This window comes from Neophocaena asiaeorientalis, unplaced genomic scaffold (assembly GCF_003031525.2).
Source record: "Neophocaena asiaeorientalis asiaeorientalis breed wild unplaced genomic scaffold, Neophocaena_asiaeorientalis_V1.1 scaffold160, whole genome shotgun sequence".
Classification (NCBI taxonomy): domain Eukaryota; kingdom Metazoa; phylum Chordata; class Mammalia; order Artiodactyla; family Phocoenidae; genus Neophocaena; species Neophocaena asiaeorientalis.
This window is the reverse complement of record NW_020175675.1, coordinates 3,690,742-3,710,448: the sequence shown is the minus strand read 5'-3', so window position 1 is coordinate 3,710,448 and position 19,707 is coordinate 3,690,742. Positions and strand designations below refer to the sequence as shown.

At 36.6% G+C, this 19,707-nt stretch overlaps 1 protein-coding gene across 1 annotated transcript in view; it reads right to left on the bottom strand.

The window, feature by feature from the left end:
- The window catches only part of LOC112390838 (serine/threonine-protein kinase MRCK alpha-like), a 51,628-nt gene that overhangs the window by 410 nt on the left and 31,511 nt on the right, over positions 1-19,707 (bottom strand). Inside the window, 6 exon segments of the mRNA XM_024731916.1 lie at positions 1,746-1,830; positions 3,042-3,139; positions 11,790-12,386; positions 15,144-15,215; positions 16,342-16,558; positions 18,184-18,265. Of these exon segments, the coding sequence (XP_024587684.1) occupies positions 1,746-1,830; positions 3,042-3,139; positions 11,790-12,386; positions 15,144-15,215; positions 16,342-16,558; positions 18,184-18,265 (1,151 nt within the window).

Sequence of the window (19,707 nt, the reverse complement as noted above, 5' to 3'; positions counted from 1 at the left end):
CCTTTTCCTTCTTCTTCTTTTTTTTTTTTTTTTTGCGGTATGCGGTCCTCTCACTGTTGTGGCCTCTCCCGTTGTGGAGCATAGGCTCCGGATGCGCAGGCTCAGCAGCCATGGCTCATGGGCCCAGCCGCTCCACTGCATATGGGATCCTCCCGGACCGGGGCACGAACCCGTGTCCCCTGCATTGGCAGGCAGACTCTCAACCACTGCGCCACCAGGGAAGCCCCCTGCTCTGATTTTTTAAAGTTAAAAATGGATGAATATGGCAAATTTCTCAAGAATTAAAACAGTATTAATGAACAGAATTTAATGTTCAATGTAAGCAACACTTAAAAATGAATTTATTGCGACTCTTATCTATAAAATGACATCATTTCACTGGAAGGAGAGGGCAATCATGTTGGTGTCTTTCCAGTTTGATTTGCCCTCACATTTCTATGCTATGTTTTTCTCCTATCAGATTTTTGTGGCTAAAGTGTATCAAAACTGTCTGTTATGCTTCAGGGGCAAGCATAAAGGGCCAGTCATTCTGTAAATGAAAACAATTACAATAATTGTAACTGAGCAAAGCATTTCTGAGGTCCACTGCTGGAGGAAGAGGTGCTGAGGTAAGAGTCATTATCTTATTCTTCTCTCCTGGAGGTAAGAGTCATTCTCTACTTGCTGCCTCTTCTGATCTTGGGGAAAGATGCACCTTCTTTAGACTCAAGACTTACTCTGTTTAAGTTATTAATATCTAGAAGTCAACAAAATGTCACCCAGAAACACTCAAAACTGTATTAGACTACAAAAAGAAAATAAGAGAGCTTCTTATAGGTTAAATTGTGTCCCCCCAAAATATGTCATACTAACCCCCCCAGAGCATGTGAATGTGAACTTATTTGGAATTAAGATCTTCGCAGATGATCAAGTTAAGATGAAATCATTGGGGTGGGGGTCTAATCTGATTGTGTCCTTATAAAAAGAGGAAATTCATACACAGACATGCACAGTGAATATGTCACATGAAGATGAAAGCCGACATCAGGGGTGATGTATGTAAAAGCCAAGGAACACACAGATTGCCAGCAAGTCACCAGAAGTTAGGAGAGAGTCCGGGAAAAGGATTTCTCTCACAGCCCTCAAAAGGAACCAACCCTGCTGACATCCTGATCTCGGACTTCTGGCCTCTAGGACTGTGAGACAATACATTTCTGTGGTTTAAGCTGTCCAGCCCTGTGGCACTTTTTAGCAGCCCTAGCAAACTAATTCTCTGCTACATTAAGTATTCCATGCTATGAATAAAATAAGAAAGAAAGATAAATGAATCCCTGTGGCTTTTCTCACATTCCAAATCTGCTAGAGTCTAAAATGTAAGCGGGAGAAGTTGGAGCAGCGTGGTGGGGTGGGCCGCATCTGCTTCCCCTGTGTGCACTGCAGCTTGGAGCACATCTGGACGCACAGCCTGCTGGGAAGTGAATGAATTTTCACAGTGAGCATTCAAATGGTAGATTAGTGTTTCCAGGTGCTTATGTCCAACCATCAGTCCTGCTTAAAAATAGCTGGAGTGTGCCACAAGTAAATGCTTTTATCTCTACTGCTATGCAAGGATGAAGGAGAACCACTTTGCCAGGAGAGCATCCCAGGACTGTGTGTAAAGGGCACAGGTGTCCATGTCAGACCCTCACTAGCTCTGTGACCTTGGACAGTCAGTTAGAGACATGATCTCTTAGAAGTACTTCTACTAAGAAGAAGTCATTTCTTACTTGTCTTCTTATTTCTGAAATATATTAATTTGATTGTCTCCAAAAGCAAAATATTTAGGAATCCTTCACTATTCAAACGTTGACTCTAAAATAATAAAAAAAAACAAGATTACCATTTCAGTGAATACTTTTTTAAAATTAAGTTATAAGACTATTTTCTTACATATAAAGAATTAAGAATAAATATATTCTACTTAAACTCCCCCCCCAGAATAATGTAGTCTCAAAAAAAGACCCCAAAAACATAAATTAAAGAAAATAAATGGTGTTACAAACTCATATTGATAAAATTTCAGAAACATGAATATCATAGATTAAAGAAATCTGAACACTAACTTAAATAGCAATATATTTCATTTTTATATTAACTTTTAAAACGTTATTAGTAACTAAAAAATTATCCTGAGAAGATTCATCTGCCTTGTGAATTCATTTTATCAAACAGTAAATGTGACTTGTTCACGTTTAGAACGCTGGAAAAGTGTATTTTAATATTTTATGTAGTGGGACCATCCTTAAAAAAGCTTTTCCCATTGCTTATATTGTTTAAAGTGAGGCAAAATCTCACATATAATTGTAAATACTTCCTTCATCCTTTCCTGTATAAACTCCTTTTTGATGGCTCCTGCTATGTATACACCACATATGCCAGAATTTAATCATTCTTAAATCTTCCGTGGTCTTTTAACAAAATAGAGGTTTTTACTTATAAATTTTATGTAAATTTTAGATTATTTGTAGAAAAGATACAAAATTTTTATTTTATTATGAATCTGTGAGAATCTAATTGAGAATCCTAAAACACAGTTTTGGCTATATACTTTTCCTTTTTTTTTTTTTGCCAGTAAAATTTTCCTTCACAGTGTATAGAATCCTAAAACACAGTTTTGGCTATATACTTTTCCTTTTTTTTTTTTTTTTTGCCAGTAAAATTTTCCTTCACAGTGTGCAAAATTATACTAAGTGAGAATTAGTAATAAACACAAGTAACTAAACTGAATGTGGGAAGTAACATCTATAATGTATGCTATAAATATTAATATTATATTATCTATATAAATAAATAGTACATTTATTTATTTCATGACAATCCTACCTTATATAGTGCAACTAAATATCACAAAATAGCTCTTGTACTAGTAAAAAAATTAACCAATTTGGGTTTTGGTGGTTATTTTCACTCTTAGCTAAGCCTTCAAATCACCAAGTGCACATTAGTAAGTACAGCAAAGGCACAACTGAGTTTCCATTTTCAGTCAGTAATTCATCAGTCACATGATCTCAATGTCAAATCACCTTCTTGAGGGGGATGGTTTGGATCCATTCCATGGAGTTCACATCAATGATATCCACTGCATTTTCACTGTACACTGAGAGATATGGGGCATTGTAACCTGGGAAAAGTGGAGCAGGTGACAGCAAGCATGGACTTCATGATTCACTTTTTACTTGGAATTTTTATTAGGATAATTATAGATTCACATGCAGTTGTAAGAATAACACAGAAAGATCTCTTGCATGCTCTGCTCAGTTTTCCCCAATGTAACATTTTGCAAATCTAGCATACTGACATTGATAGAGATGACCTATCCATCTCAAGCAGATTTCCCCAGTTTTACTAGCACTCATGTGTGTGGATGTCTGTGTGTGTCTGTTTGTGTGCGTGAAGGTATATACAATTATATCATCTGTGTAGGTTCAGGTGTCTACAGCCAAAGTCAAGATACAGAATAACTCCAAGGATCCCTCATTGTGCCTTTTTATAATCTCACTCACCTTCATTCCATCCTCCCCTCCTTCCTTAATCCCTGGGAATCAGTATATTCTGTACTCCATTTCAAAAATTTTGTCATTTCAAAAATGTTACCTGAAAGGAATCAATTTCCTCTAAGATCAGGAATAAAACAAGGTTATCCACTCTCACCACTATTGTTCAACATAGTTTTGGAAGTTTTAGCCACAGCAATCAGAGAAGAAAAAGAAATAAAAGGAATCCAAATCAGAAAAGAAGAAGTAAAGCTGTCCCTGTTTGCAGATGACATGATACTATACATAGAGAATCTTAAAGATGCTACCAGAAAACTACTAGAGCTAATCAATGAATTTGGTAAAGTAGCAGGATACAAAATTAATGCACAGAAATCTCTTGCATTCCTATACACTAATGATGAAAAATCTGAAAGAGAAATTAAGGAAACACTCCCATTTACCATTGTAACAAAAAGAACAAAATACCTAGGAATAAACCTACCAAAGGAGATAAAAGACCTGTATGCAGAAAACTATAAGACACTGATGAAAGAAATTAAAGATGATACAAACAGATGGATAGAATTACCATGTTCTTGGATTGGAAGAATCAACATTGTGAAAATAACAATACTATCCAAAGCAATCTACAGATTCAATGCAATCCCTACCAAACTACCAATGGCATTTTTCACAGAACTAGAAAAATTTCACACTTTGTATGGAAACACAAAAGACCCCGAATAGCCAAAGCAATCTTGAGAAAGAAAAACAGAGCTGGAGGAATCAGGCTCCCTGACTTCAGACAATACTACAAGGCTACAGTAATCAGGACAGTATGGTACCGGCACAAAATCAGAAAGATAGATCAATGGAACAGGATAGAAAACTCAGAGATAAACCCACGCACATATGGGCACCTTATTTTTTTTGTGGGGGTGGGGGTTACGCGGGCCTCTCACTGCTGTGGCCTCTCCCGTTGCAGAGCACAGGCTCTGGACACGCAGGCTCAGCAGCCATGGTTCACGGGCCAGCCACTCTGCAGCATGTGGGATCCTCCCGGACTGGGGCATGAACTCATGTCCCCTGCATTGGCAGGCGGACCCACAACGACTGTGTCACCAGGGAAGCTCTGGTCACCTTATTTTTGATAAAGGAGGCAAGAATATACAATGGAGAAAAGATGGCCTCTTCAATAAGTGGTGATGGGAAAACTGGACAGCTACATGTGAAAGAATGAAATTAGAACACTCCCTAACATCATACACAAAAATAAACTCAAAATGGATTAAAGGACCTAAATGTAAGGCCAGACACTATAAAACTCTTAGAGGAAAACATAGGCAGAACACTCTATGACATAAATCACAGCAAGATCCTTTTTTACCCACCTACTAGAGACATGGAAATAAAGACAAAAATAAACAAATGGGACCTAATGAAACTTAAAAGCTTTTGCACAGCAAAGGAAAACATAAACAAGACTAAAAGACAACACTCAGAATGGGAGAAAATATTTACAAATGAAACAACTTACAAAAGATTAATCTCCAAAATTTATAAGCAGTCCATGCAGCTCAATATCAAAAAAAAAAAAAAAAGCCCAATCCAAAAATGGGCAGAAGCCCGAAATAGGCATTTCTCCAAAGAATATATACAAATTGCCAACAAACACATGAAAGGATACTCAACATCACTAATCATTAGAGAAATGCAAATCAAAACCTCAGTGAGGTATCCACCTCACACCAGTCAGAATGGCCATCATCAATAAATCTACAAACAATAAATGCTAGAGAGGGTGTGGAGAAAAGGGAGCCCTGTTGCACTGTTCATGGAAATGTAAATTGATACAGCCACTATGGAGAACAGTATGGAGGTTCCTTAAGAAACTAAAGCTAGAACTACCTTACGGCCCAGCAATCCCACTACTAGGCATATATCCCGAGAAAACCATAATTCAAAAAGTCATGTACCACAATGTTCATTGCAGCTCTATTTACAATGGCCAGCACATGGAAGCAACCCAAGTGTCCATCGACAGATGAATGGATAAAGAAGATGTGTCACATATATACAATGGAATATTACTCAGCCATAAAAAGAAACAACATTGAGTTATTTGTATTGAGGTGGATAGACTTAGATCTGTCATATGGAATCTAAAAAAGTAAAAAAAAAAATGGTTCTGAAGAACCTAGGGGCAGGACAGGAATAAAGACGCAGATAAATAACAATACTATCCAAAGCAATCTACAGATTCAATGCAATCCCTACCAAACTACCAATGGCATTTTTCACAGAACTAGAAAAATTTCACACTTTGTATGGAAACACAAAAGACCCCGAATAGCCAAAGCAATCTTGAGAAAGAAAAACAGAGCTGGAGGAATCAGGCTCCCTGACTTCAGACAATACTACAAGGCTACAGTAATCAGGACAGTATGGTACCGGCACAAAATCAGAAAGATAGATCAATGGAACAGGATAGAAAGCCCAGAGATAAACCCACGCACATATGGGCACCTTATTTTTTTTGTGGGGGTGGGGGTTACGCGGGCCTCTCACTGCTGTGGCCTCTCCCGTTGCAGAGCACAGGCTCTGGACACGCAGGCTCAGCAGCCATGGTTCACGGGCCAGCCACTCTGCAGCATGTGGGATCCTCCCGGACTGGGGCATGAACTCATGTCCCCTGCATTGGCAGGCGGACCCACAACGACTGTGCCACCAGGGAAGCTCTGGTCACCTTATTTTTGATAAAGGAGGCAAGAATATACAATGGAGAAAAGATGGCCTCTTCAATAAGTGGTGATGGGAAAACTGGACAGCTACATGTGAAAGAATGAAATTAGAACACTCCCTAACATCATACACAAAAATAAACTCAAAATGGATTAAAGGACCTAAATGTAAGGCCAGACACTATAAAACTCTTAGAGGAAAACATAGGCAGAACACTCTATGACATAAATCACAGCAAGATCCTTTTTTACCCACCTACTAGAGACATGGAAATAAAGACAAAAATAAACAAATGGGACCTAATGAAACTTAAAAGCTTTTGCACAGCAAAGGAAAACATAAACAAGACTAAAAGACAACACTCAGAATGGGAGAAAATATTTACAAATGAAACAACTTACAAAAGATTAATCTCCAAAATTTATAAGCAGTCCATGCAGCTCAATATCAAAAAAAAAAAAAAAAGCCCAATCCAAAAATGGGCAGAAGCCCGAAATAGGCATTTCTCCAAAGAATATATACAAATTGCCAACAAACACATGAAAGGATACTCAACATCACTAATCATTAGAGAAATGCAAATCAAAACCTCAGTGAGGTATCCACCTCACACCAATCAGAATGGCCATCATCAATAAATCTACAAACAATAAATGCTAGAGAGGGTGTGGAGAAAAGGGAGCCCTGTTGCACTGTTCATGGAAATGTAAATTGATACAGCCACTATGGAGAACAGTATGGAGGTTCCTTAAGAAACTAAAGCTAGAACTACCTTACGGCCCAGCAATCCCACTACTAGGCATATATCCCGAGAAAACCATAATTCAAAAAGTCATGTACCACAATGTTCATTGCAGCTCTATTTACAATGGCCAGGACATGGAAGCAACCCAAGTGTCCATCGACAGATGAATGGATAAAGAAGATGTGTCACATATATACAATGGAATATTACTCAGCCATAAAAAGAAACAACATTGAGTTATTTGTATTGAGGTGGATAGACTTAGATCTATCATATGGAATCTAAAAAAGTAAAAAAAAATGGTTCTGAAGAACCTAGGGGCAGGACAGGAATAAAGACGCAGAGGTAGAGACTGGACTTGAGGACACAGGGAGGGGGAAGGATAAGCTGGGACGAAGTGAGAGTGGCCTGGAAATATATATACTACCAAATGTAAAATAGATAGCTAGTGGGAAGCAGCCACATAGCACAGGGAGATCAGCTCAGTGCTTTGTGACCTCCTAAAGGGGTGGGATAGGGAGGGTGGAAGGGAGACGCAAGAGAGAGGAGATATGGGGATATATGTATATGTAAAGTTGATTCACTTTGTTATAAAGCAGAAACTAACACATCATTGTAAAGCAATTTTACTCCAATAAAGATGTTAAATAAATAAACGGAATCATATGGTATTCATGATTAATTATATCTGCTAAGCCCAAATACATTATAAAAAATACCTTCAGAGTGGAATCCAAAGAGAATCCCATAATAATATTATAATTATCATATAATAGCTGCCTCAAAATCTTTTTTTTTGATACACAGGGTTAACATAAATTAAAATGGCACATAAATGATGCGCATGGGTCAAATTATATAGTACAACACATATGTAAAGTCTGACAACAATCTTTCTAACACCTACATCTAACAGCAGCTTTATTAAGAAATTTCATAACATTTCAAAATCTATGGTTCCTAAACCAGGTCAACTGCCAAAAAGAATATAGTGTAAGATTAAAAAAGTATATCTGGGGAGTGAAATTGATGAGCAAAACAGAAAGAACTTCCAGCCAGTAACATTTTTGGAACTTTCCACTTTATTAATAACAACATCTTATGGCTCCTGAATACTCACCTCAACATGAATATGTCTCCCCATTAAAGCAACAGCAATATAATTAACAACACTTCCTACACTCATGTTGTGCCATCTCTTCCCTTTCTTCTGTGGTCAACTCTTGAAAGTGTCATTTACATTTCACATCCTCCACTTCCCAGCCCTACTGACACCCAGTCCATGGCAATCTGACTTGTGTCTTAACCCATCCATTAAAACTGCTCTCACTACAAGCCATTAACCGTCCATTATTCCTAAAACCAACAGACACGTTTCAGTCTTTGTCTTACTTGAAAGCTCAGCAATACTTGCCTCCTACAATTCTCCCTCTCAGTTTCCTTTGTGGGCTTCTTGCTCTCTGACCATCTCTCTAATATTTATGTTTCTTGGTCCTCTGGCCTATGTCCTATTCTCTCTCACTCTGTTTACTCTCGCACTGGAAGTACAAACTCAGTGTGTCCAAGGAACCAGGCTGATAATGCCAGAAACTAGTCATTGATTTTAGCTTTACAACAAATGGGATGGCCAGACATTGTGTGTTCTGATGCGTTCAGCGTGACATACAAAACTAGTAAGAAATTACTCTTATTAGAAGCCATTAATGCTCATTTTCAGTTGTAGGAAATTCAGGATGTAGAGGAAGAAGTTAGAAAGCACCACGAGGAAACAGACAGATCCAGATTGTAGAACATCCTACAGTAGAGCAAATCAATGGTGTGGAAAACAACTCAGGATTAAAAGATATTTAAGAGATAACCATAACATGCCATGTGTGGACCATTTTTGGATTCTGATTCCAAGAAATACACTGTCAAAAGAGATGTCTTTATGATAATCAGCAATATTTGAATATGGACTACTGGATGGTAAAAAAGAATCATTGGTAATTTCTTCAGAGGTGATAATAGCAATGTGGTTTTATGAGAAAATGACCATATTTTTAGAGATGTATGTTAAGGTGTGTAGAAGTGGAATGAAAATAATGTTTGGGATTTTATTTCAAATACTTCAACAACTCAACAAAAAAGAAAAAATATTAAGCTATCATATCCCTTCCTCCTCTGTCCATCCGAATCTGTCCCACCTTGTGTTTTATTATCTCAGTAATATCAGTGGCATCACTCATTTTCTCAACTAGGAAATCCTGATTCTCTGGTCCCTGAGCTTCCACTTCTAATCAAAGCTTTGTAAAGCAAAGTTTTTTCAATTATATCTCCTCAATATCTCTCAACTTGTCTCCTCTCCATCCCAACTGTCTCTACCATACATAATTTTAATCCACAATTTCTACAATGACCTCCTAGTTGGTCTCTTGGGCTCCAGTCTCACCTCTCATTTATCGTTTACCTCACCACTAGAACCTAGGGATGTTTCTGAAGTGCAACTCTAACCATGTCAGTGCGTCTGTGATCTGGTTCATGAGAACTTCTCCAGTCCCATCTCTTGAACTCTTATCTTGAACTCCATGCCTGAAACAGTGAACTTATTATAGTTCCTCACAAAATGCGATATCAATGGCCTTTTCCAGTTATGACAGAGTCATCTGCCATTGGAATTACCCTCCCACCATCAATACTTATAAAAATGGACAAGTGATATGAAATAACTGTTTTTAGGCATTAGTTAGTAGGAAGCACAGGACTGCCATTCGTAAAAGAAGATAAATATATAAGGTGGGTCCCACATTCCCCTGTTTCTTTGCCTAAGGGAAATTTCCAAAACTGCTATGCAGGAAAATGGAACCCAAGCAGAGAGTTGACGTTTTGCCAGACAGAGGAAACAGATTCTAATGTGTCTGGAATTTGCAAGACAGAGTACTCAGAGGAAAGAGCCACAAAGAAAGGTGTCCCAGAAATCTGCACAGCTGTTCCCTTGAACTTCCTGGCCAAATCCAAAACTGCACACAGGCAGAGCAAGATTCCACAAGACTCACACAGAGCATTGAGAGTGAACAGAAATTTCATAGGTAGTACAGTGCTGGAAAGACGTTAGATTTCTGAACCAGAGTAGAGAGACATTGGTGAAAACCCTAGGCATTCAGTTGAGACCCAGAAAGGCCATTCTTTGGGCATGAGGACTAGAAGAAAAGACAAAATAGGCCCACCCTAACAAAGTCTAATTCCAAGCCTCAGCAAAACTAAAGTAATTCATCAGTAGGTTAATTGTTTGTCAGAACAAAACACACAACACCCTCTAGAGATATACATAATATAACCCAGAGTCCCTGTATCATAGCATTCATAATGTTCAGCAAAGATTTAAAAAAATAATAAGACCTGTAAAAAAGCAGGAAAATAACAGCTTTAATCAAAAAAAGAATCAGTAGAAGCAGACCCATAGAGGCCATATGTTGGAATGATTATAAATAATTGTATAAATAGTTTAAGACTTTGTGAAAAAATATAAACAAATTGGCAGAGAGGAGAAATCTAGCAAAGAAATGGAAATTTCAAAAAAAATACTTGAAATTATAGAACAGAGGAATATAATACCTGAAATGCTTAAAAATCCCTGGACAAACCAGGCGTAAAAGATCAGTGAAACTGAAGATATAATCAGTATAAATTATCTAAACTGAAGTAGAGAAGGAAAAAAAGATTTTTAAAAAGCAGAGCCTCAACAACTTGTAGAACAAAGTCAAGAGGTGTAATATACATGTAATTGGATCTCCAGAAAAGAGAAAATAGGTTAAAAAAAATTTTAGAAAATATAATGCCTAAACATTTTCCAAAATTAATGAAAGATATCAATCTTCAGATCCAAAAAGTCCTGAAAATCCTCTGCAGAATATATACAAAGAAACTCACATGTAAACACATCGCAGTCAAATCGCTGAAAACCAAAGGTAATGAGAAAATCTTAAAGTTTGCCAAATAGAAAAGACAGAGGGAACAACAATAAAAATGGTTGATTTCTCACTGGAAAAATGGATACCAGAAGAAAATAGAATGACATTTTTTAAGTGCTGAAAGAAAAAAACGCTTCTCGTTTTTTTAGCTGGCCTTTCCAGACTCACCAGTTTGGATTGTGTCCCTCCTACATGCTCCTGTAGAATACTGTATTCCCCTATCACAGCACTTGCTTAATTTAATTATTGATCTCATATCATGATTATAATCTCAATAAAGATACAGACTATTTCACCATGTTTAATATTGTGCCCTTAACTTTTAGCATAGTAAGTTCATATTAAGTGCTCAATTACTATTCTCTAAGTGAATAAAAAATGCTGTATTAAATTTATAAAATGATGGCCTGCATCAATGAAATATCAAATAGGCTAAAATTATTTAGGAACATTCTATGTAGACTTTACATAAGCTAAATCTAAAAGGCAAAATGTAATCTACTTAGTAAATATTTCTTATGGTTAATTAATGCTTATGTGATTTTCAGTGACCATGAAGATATCTACTTAGGACCTTACAAAAAGCAACAACCTGGATTAAGAATATATTCAAGGTAAATTATCCAATGAATATAGTATAAATTAAAGGCTAAGTTATTTCACATGTATGACTTAGATATAACTTCTTTAGAGCTATTCTACTTAAAAAGACATAGACAACTTAGGAAAATTCTTCAGTGATGTAGTTTTCAAAAATAAAACCGTCATTAACAATATTTAGTCATATGATATAGAATTGTAATAACAAGGTTGGAAAGGTACAGAGAGACAAGGAAATAAATTGTAAGATAGCCTTACGGCAATAACTTGGATTTGCTGGCCACATCAGTTCAACTGGCCTAGATCTGAGGCCCCCGTTGTCAGTGTAAACGCCAACGCTCTTAAAACATAACAGATACGCAGTACTAGAGATCTCAGTTGCACAGAGAGCGTCCACTGGTTGATGTGCAATAAATGACAGTGTAGGGTCATGGGAGTGCAGCATCCTGTATGGAATTCCTTCTCTCCTCAAGGGGTATCTCAGGAATCCTGATTGGAATCCTACACAGAGCTGTTTGCTGAAGATGCTCATCTACTGGACATTGGTTGGGATTTGGAGCTCTTTAAATTTTCTGTGAGAAATTTTCTTGCTCTGAAACAGCTCATAACAGAAGATTTGGCTTTTCCTAGCCACACAGAGGCATGTATGGGCCCCTTGGCACACTGTTCCAGAAATCATGGTCTCGCACCCTTTGGTTTCTGCCAGCTTGTGAATATCAGTCTTTTGTCCATCCAAAGCTGACATGGGCAACAGCTGCACATGGTAACTTCGTCTTGAGATCACTGCAACCATCTGGCCATGGGGGATAAGCTCAATCTGGTGAATCTTCTTCATGTAGCCAATGCAAATAATTTCTACACAAGTAAGCATATTTGTAAGTCATTTTAAAATTCTAAATAACTTCTGTTTACTTATTTCAACTGTTCTCCAAATTTTACTCATAAGCAATTAAGACATTTTTCCCAATAAAAATGATCTGATAAATCTTCTTAGTGTCATTAACTTGAGTAATTTCTCTACAAATAAAACAGCAAGTCACCTTCAAATAGCAATGTTTTCTTACTTTTTAATTTTCTTTATTGAGGTATATTTGACATATAACATTATATTAGTTTCAGGTGTACAACATAATGACTCAATATTTGTGTGTACTGAGAAATGGTAACCACAATAAATCTAGTTAACATCCAACATTGTAGATAATTACAATTTTTTCTTGTAATAAAAATTTTTAAGATCTACTCTCTTAGCAACTTTCAAATACACAATACAGTATTATTAACTATGATCATGTTGCTGTACATGACATACCAAGGACTTATTTATTTTATGATTGGAAGTTTATACCTTTAAAACCCCTTCACCCATTTTGCCCATTACCCCCACCTCTGGCAACCACAGATTGTTTTCTGCATCTATGAACGTGTTTGTTTAGATTCCACATACAAGTGAGGTCATATGGTATTTGTCTTTCTCTGACTTCCTTAACTTAGAGTAACAACCTCGAGGTCCATTCATGTTGTCGTAAATGGGAAGATTTCTTTCTTTTTTATGGCTGAATATGATATTCAGCCATGATATATATATATATATATATACATATATAATGTATGTATGTATATATATCTCACATTTATCCATTCATCCATTTGTAGACATTTAGGTTGTTTCCATATCTTGACTATTACAAATAACGCTGCAAGGAACATGGAGGTGCGATATCTTTTCAAGTTAGTATTTTTGTTTGATTTGAATAACTATCCAGAAGTGGAATTGCTGGATCATATGGTAGCTCTATTTTTAATTTTTGAGGAATTTCAATACTGTTTTCCATATGGCTGCAACAATATACATTCTCATCAACAGTAAACAACGGTTCTCTTTTCTCCACATCCTCAACAACACTTATTATTTCTTGGCTTTTTAATAATAGCTATTCTAACAGATATGAGGTGATATCTTATTGTGGCTTTGATTTGCATTCCCCTAGTGATTTTGAGCACTTTCATGTATCTGTTGGCCGTCTGTATGTCTTCTTTGGGAAAATATCTATTCAGATCCTCTGTCTATCTTTTAATCAGATTGCTTAGTTTTTGTGCTATTGAGTTTTATGAGTTTTTATATATTTTGGATATTAACCCCTTATCAGCTATGATTTGCAAATATTTTTTCCCATTCGGTAGGTTGCCTTTTCCTTTTGTTGATGGTTTTCTTTGCTGTGCAGAAGAATGTTTTCCTATTTTAAAATTCTTTCCAATTTTTACTCCAATGGATTTAAATCAGGTTCTAATAAAATCACAGACATAAACTCAAAGGGTAGGTTTGAGAAGGACTAAAAAGGGATAGGAAGAGCATAAGAGATCAAAAATTATATAGGTTAAAAAAATAATAATAATTATTCCATAGATAACATAATTACCTTAAACATAAAATTAGCATAATAAAGCACTAAACTCAATCCTGAGATTCCAGACAGCAAGGCGAACACCCTCAATGTCTGACAAGTGGAAATATACTGCTTTTTCTTTTTCTTTTTTCTTTTTTTGGCCTTGCCGAGCAGCTTGCAGGATCTAGATCCTACCAGGGATCAAACCCAGAGCCCTGGCAATGAAAGTGCCGAGTCCTAACCACTGGACCACCAGGGAATTCCCAATATACTGCTTCTTTAGGGAAAAAAACTGTCTTTTTTTTTCCAGCACTAAAGTGATTCTTTTATTACACAAGTATTTGTTGATTGACTACTATGTGCCAGGCACTGTTTAAGTGCATAAGATACAGAGCTGAACAAAAAGAGACAAGTCCCTGCTCTTATGCTGGCACCTGGTGGACCTTTCATGGGTCTCCTCACCAGGACTGAGTCACCCAGACAGCATGGGAAGCCTTCAATGGAGAATAGCTAATGCCCTTCAAATGCAGGTTCTCCTTTAACTAACTTATCATTAGAGTGCAAGACATTCAAGAGAACATCTATATTACAATGACTCCTCTTCATTTCATCTACTCCCCCATTTCTCCCTCAAACAACCATTAGATCCAAACAAAAACAAACAAAACAAAAACAGAAACAGAGAACTCTGCGGTCTTATCTGGGAAGTATTCACTTTATGTTGTTACTCTTTGAGGTGTCAATGTACTAGTGGGGGAGGGGGATTCAAGCAGAAGTGTTTCCTTTCATGAACCAACTTGAAGATGGTAAACTAAGTTCTTACAATGCACTTATTAGATAAAATCACTTGTGAAGATATTTGGACACACTACTATATATAAAATAGATAACCAAGAAGGATCTACTGAGAGCTCTACTCAATCTTCTGTAATAACCTATATGGGTAAAGAATCTGAAAAAGAATGAATACATGTGTATGTATAACTGAATCACTTTGCTGTACACCTGAAACTAACACAACATTGTAAATCAACTATACTCCAATAAATTTTTTTTTAAAAGATATTTGGGCTCTGGAAGATTATGGATCTCTGAAAGTAGAAAAGTCATCATTTGACTTGAAAGCACATCGAACCAGATGTGGAAATTTTCTTTTACAGAAAAGAAGAGAACAACCTGATATTATTATTATTAGAGTTTAAAGTTATTCCAGAACAGTAAACACTCTCCTTATCATCTAAGGTAACGTGGACAACAAATAACCCTTCTTCACTTCCCAGAGCGATTCTTTTGTGATCTATATTTGACACATAAATTAAAATATCAAGTATTTTGGGGGGCAAACATTAAGTGAAGCTAATAAAATAAACTGGACAAGTTTATCAATGTTGAAAAAGTTTCAAAGTCAAATTAAATATATATTTAGCAATACTACAGTGAAAAGAAACATAAGAATAAATAATTGGCACTATGATTTTTCTTTCACATTACAGAAATAAGCATAATAAAACATTACTTTTCTCAATAGAAAGATCATTTTGCAAAGTAATCTTTATGAATACTTGGAGAAAGTATAATATTCAAGTAATGATAAACTGTCAAATTTTCTATAAGTGATGTTTAATGAACGAAAAAATTTTATAAAATAATTTGGTGCCCTTGGCCTGAGCTAAAACAGCATGGGGAGGTATGTCACAACATAGTGAGAACTAAAAAAGTGCAAAGATAGCACATTAAGTGAAGACTTTGAATACAAAGCACAGACTTTACATATATAAGCTCATTTAATCCTCTCCATAACTGAAAAACTGGAATTATCTGCATTTAACACATGAAGTTTAGTAGCTAGCTCCGTGACCCCCAGGAGGAAATAGCTAAGTGGCTCTATTGTCACCAGCATCTAATGCAGAAGAAATGCTGTTTAAGAAATGCAAGTATTCTTGTCTATTGATAAAACTTTCAGTATTGATCTTAGCAATTCATTCATTGATTCACTTGATTTTCACTTATTTATTGAGTATTGGACATTGGGATTTGAAAGACAGTCTCTGTCCTTAAGGTAGGTAGTTCACAGTTACACACAGGGTCACACCCCTTATGTGTTTGGGGCCAGATGTGTTTGGGAACTCATAATTTTTCAGACTTGAAAAGGTAGATTGAAAAGATTTGAAAGGTAGATTAAAGAAACACCCTTTCAGGCAGGGCCTGGGGAGCCATCGTATAATCAAATATATTTTTGCAGAGAATCTGATGAGTAGCTGTGGGATAGAAGTGGAAAGACAGCCCTCCACCCCCAGGTAAGCCTCATTCACTAAGGTTTTGCTGACAAATGAATTGTGGATAAAGTTAAGGTTTTCAGATTTCAACATTGGGGCTGTGGTGAAGTGTAGGAACCTAGCGAGATAAATGTTGTAAATCCATACCTATGATTGCAGCTGTCTGGGTGGTTTTGATCAGGGGTAACTTGCTGTCATAAGCCTCTTTCAGAACATAGACTGAGCGGTCTCTGGAATTACTTTTTCTCAATATTTTGTGCAATTCACTCAGCACACCCACCCACTCACTCTTCTCATTCTCGCTATTTGCTAAGATTGGGATTGAATATCTATTACTAGATGCTGAGAGCTGGGAAGCTGTGACCTAGAATGATTTAAGGAATATCTAGGTTATAAGAAAGCAAACATTCTTTATGCCAGCCTGTCTAGCATTTTTCATAAAACTCACCATTGTTAAATGACACTTGTAATACAGTTACCCTCTTCCTAGTAGTAAAATAGATGACGTGAGTATCAGAAGCAGGCCAAAAGCAAAGTGTCAGAATCACGTCTATTTTGATCCTCATAAAGCCACCGGTGTTCTCTGACTACCTAAAATCTTGTACTTCATCAAATGAAAATAGCTACCATTTATTGAATGCTGACTCTGTACCAGAAACTGCTCTAAGAAATTGACAGGTGTTAATTGATTAAATCCTCACAGAAACCTCAGTGGGTAGTTACTGCTATTCTCTCCATTTTATCAGTGAGAGGACAGGAGTACAGCAGGGTAGAATGCAGGCAGTCTGATGCCAGGACCTCCACTCTGAGACTTTCTATTTCTTTAATTCTAACACACAGCTTTGCATCTTTAGATTACCTCTGAAACGGCAATATGTTCTGCAATGGCAATCATCATAATCAATTGTGATATTACAGAATGTTAAGGAGTTTTTTGTTGTTAAGTTAGAAATATTCAAAAACACTTGTTTTCCTGGTTGCTACATGCCTATAACTTACATTATACTAGTAAATGGCAAATCAGATTTAAATTTTAAGATACATGATTAAGCTAGCAGAACTCTAAATTTATATATAAAACTTTCTTTTGTGAGCATGAAGTTAGCAGCAATGACTTTATAAATTCCCACTGTAAGTCAGTTCCAAATGGCCAGGTCTTTGTAGTCTCTTGGTGGTTGGGTACAGTCTAAATAGATGTCTATCTTTGCACTAAGGAACTAAGAATACTCCTGTCTGGCCTTTGTTAAACCAAGATTCCTAGGTTGACTGTAACCACATGGGTCTCGAGGGGATAACAGCCCTTTGCTTTCTCTGTCACTTTATTTAATCCATTCCAGAATCACTTTTATTTTTTACATGAATTTTAAAGAGCAGAGTGTCTATATTTTAGAGTTTGCAAAACAACATCTTTCCCCAATTTTTCCATTTTGTACTCTTGGTTTGAATCTGAATTATGACTTCAAAATGTTGCCTCAGAGGAGACTTACTTTACAAAGTACCTTCAGTTTTAGAAGTTGTGTATTCATGCTACTGCAGGTCCATGAATCGATGACCTTCCTCGTCTGATCCGGAAGTATATGGTCTCTCTTCCTCTGTTACTGTTTTTTCCTTCTTCTTTCACACCCCCCACCCCAGTACCATTCTGCTTTGTAAGCTTCCCCTGTTTTCAGCGATGAATTATATCTGTCCTGTTACCTTAGTGTGGAATGAATGGACACCCTCAGGAACATTTTTATTTTAAGTCTCAGATTTAACTGTAGGATGAAAGACGTGACACCTGCAAAAAGCTATTTATAGTATTTTTGAATAAGAATAAAGGGCTAGATTTCTTGTGGCAAGTGGGAGAGGGAGAGAAACTATCTCACAGCACTTCTAAAATCTCAACCTCCAGGTACCTTCAGTAACTCAAGGAGCCCTGACCCCTAGGAACAGTCAACAAAGGGATGAAACAAAACATACAAGGGATCCAATGGCAGTATGCACACTTACCTTAAACATACGAGGCATTTCCTTTCTCCTTGCAGGAATAAAATCAGAGGGCCAGACTGAACTAACAGAAAGTGCTCCATCCCTGAAGGAAAAGCAAGACACTGGGAGTGAGTAGAATCACCTGAAAGTGAGTAAAACAATAAATAAGCATAATCCTCAATTTTAATTTCCCTGATTTTTAACATTCTTCTTTTCAGTAACTGACAGTGGTCAAAATATTGTATCAACAGTACCCTGCCTGTCGCATATTATCAGAAAACTCAAGTTAACTCTGGGCTGTCCCTGATTCACCGTTCACAGGGAACTAGGAAGGAGCACCTGTCTGACTCCAAAGCCATGGTCCCTAGAATATGGGCCATGTGCCCTCAGATCAGCTCATCTGTATATGTTTTAAATGTTACCAAGATAGACTTGACATATAATGAACTGCACGTTTTTAAAGTGAACAATTAGGTAAGTTTTGATTTATGTATACACCTGTGAAACCATCACCACACTGTAGATAATGAACATGTCCATCACCCCCCAAAATTTCTTTGTACAGCTTGCAACCCCTACCCCCCATCCTTAGCACTCCTCCCTCCTCCCCCACTGATCTGCTTCCTGTCACTCTAGATTAATTTACATTTTCTAACATTTTATAGAAATGAAATATACAATATGTGGTCTTTTTGTCTGGCTTTTTCTCAGCATAACAATTTTGTGATGCATTCATGTTGCCATATGGCTGAATACTTCATTTCTATTTATTGTTGAGTAATATTTCATTGTATGGATATGCCAAAACATATCTGTTCACCCATTAATGGGCATTCGGTTTGTTTCAAGTTTGGGGCTATTTTAAATAAAGCTGCTATGAATGTTCATGCTATGCTTTCTCTTGTAGAAATACCTAGGAGGAGAATGACTAGATCATATACTAGGTGTGTGTTTAGCTTTTTATTATATGATTTACAAAGCAATATATGAGAGACCTAGGTCCTCCACATCCTCCCAATACTTGAAATGATCTTTTTAATTTTAATCTTTCTTATGATATGAAGTGGTACCTCATGGCTATTTTATTTGAATTTACCTAATAATTAATGGTGTTGAGCATGTAAGTATCTGTTATGTGCTTATTTGACATATGTATCTTCTCTATTGAAGTATCTTTTCAAATCCCTTGCCCATTAAAAAAAATTTTTTTTTAATTGGGCTATTTTCTTATTATTGGGGTGGCCAAAAAGTGCCTTCGGTTTTTAAATAAAAATAAAAGACACATTTTTCATTTTCACCAAGAACTTTATTGTACAATGTATTCACCCTTTCTTTCCACTACCTTCTGCCAGTTTTCAGGCAACTCCATAATTCCATCTTCCCCAAACATTTTATCTTTTTGAGCAAAGAACTGTTCCAGGTGCCTTTCACAGTCTTCCAGGGAATTGAATTTTTTTCCATTAAGAGAATTTTGTAAAGATCGAAATAAATGGAAACCCGAAGGTGCAATGTGTAATGAATATGGAGGATGAATCAGAACTTCCC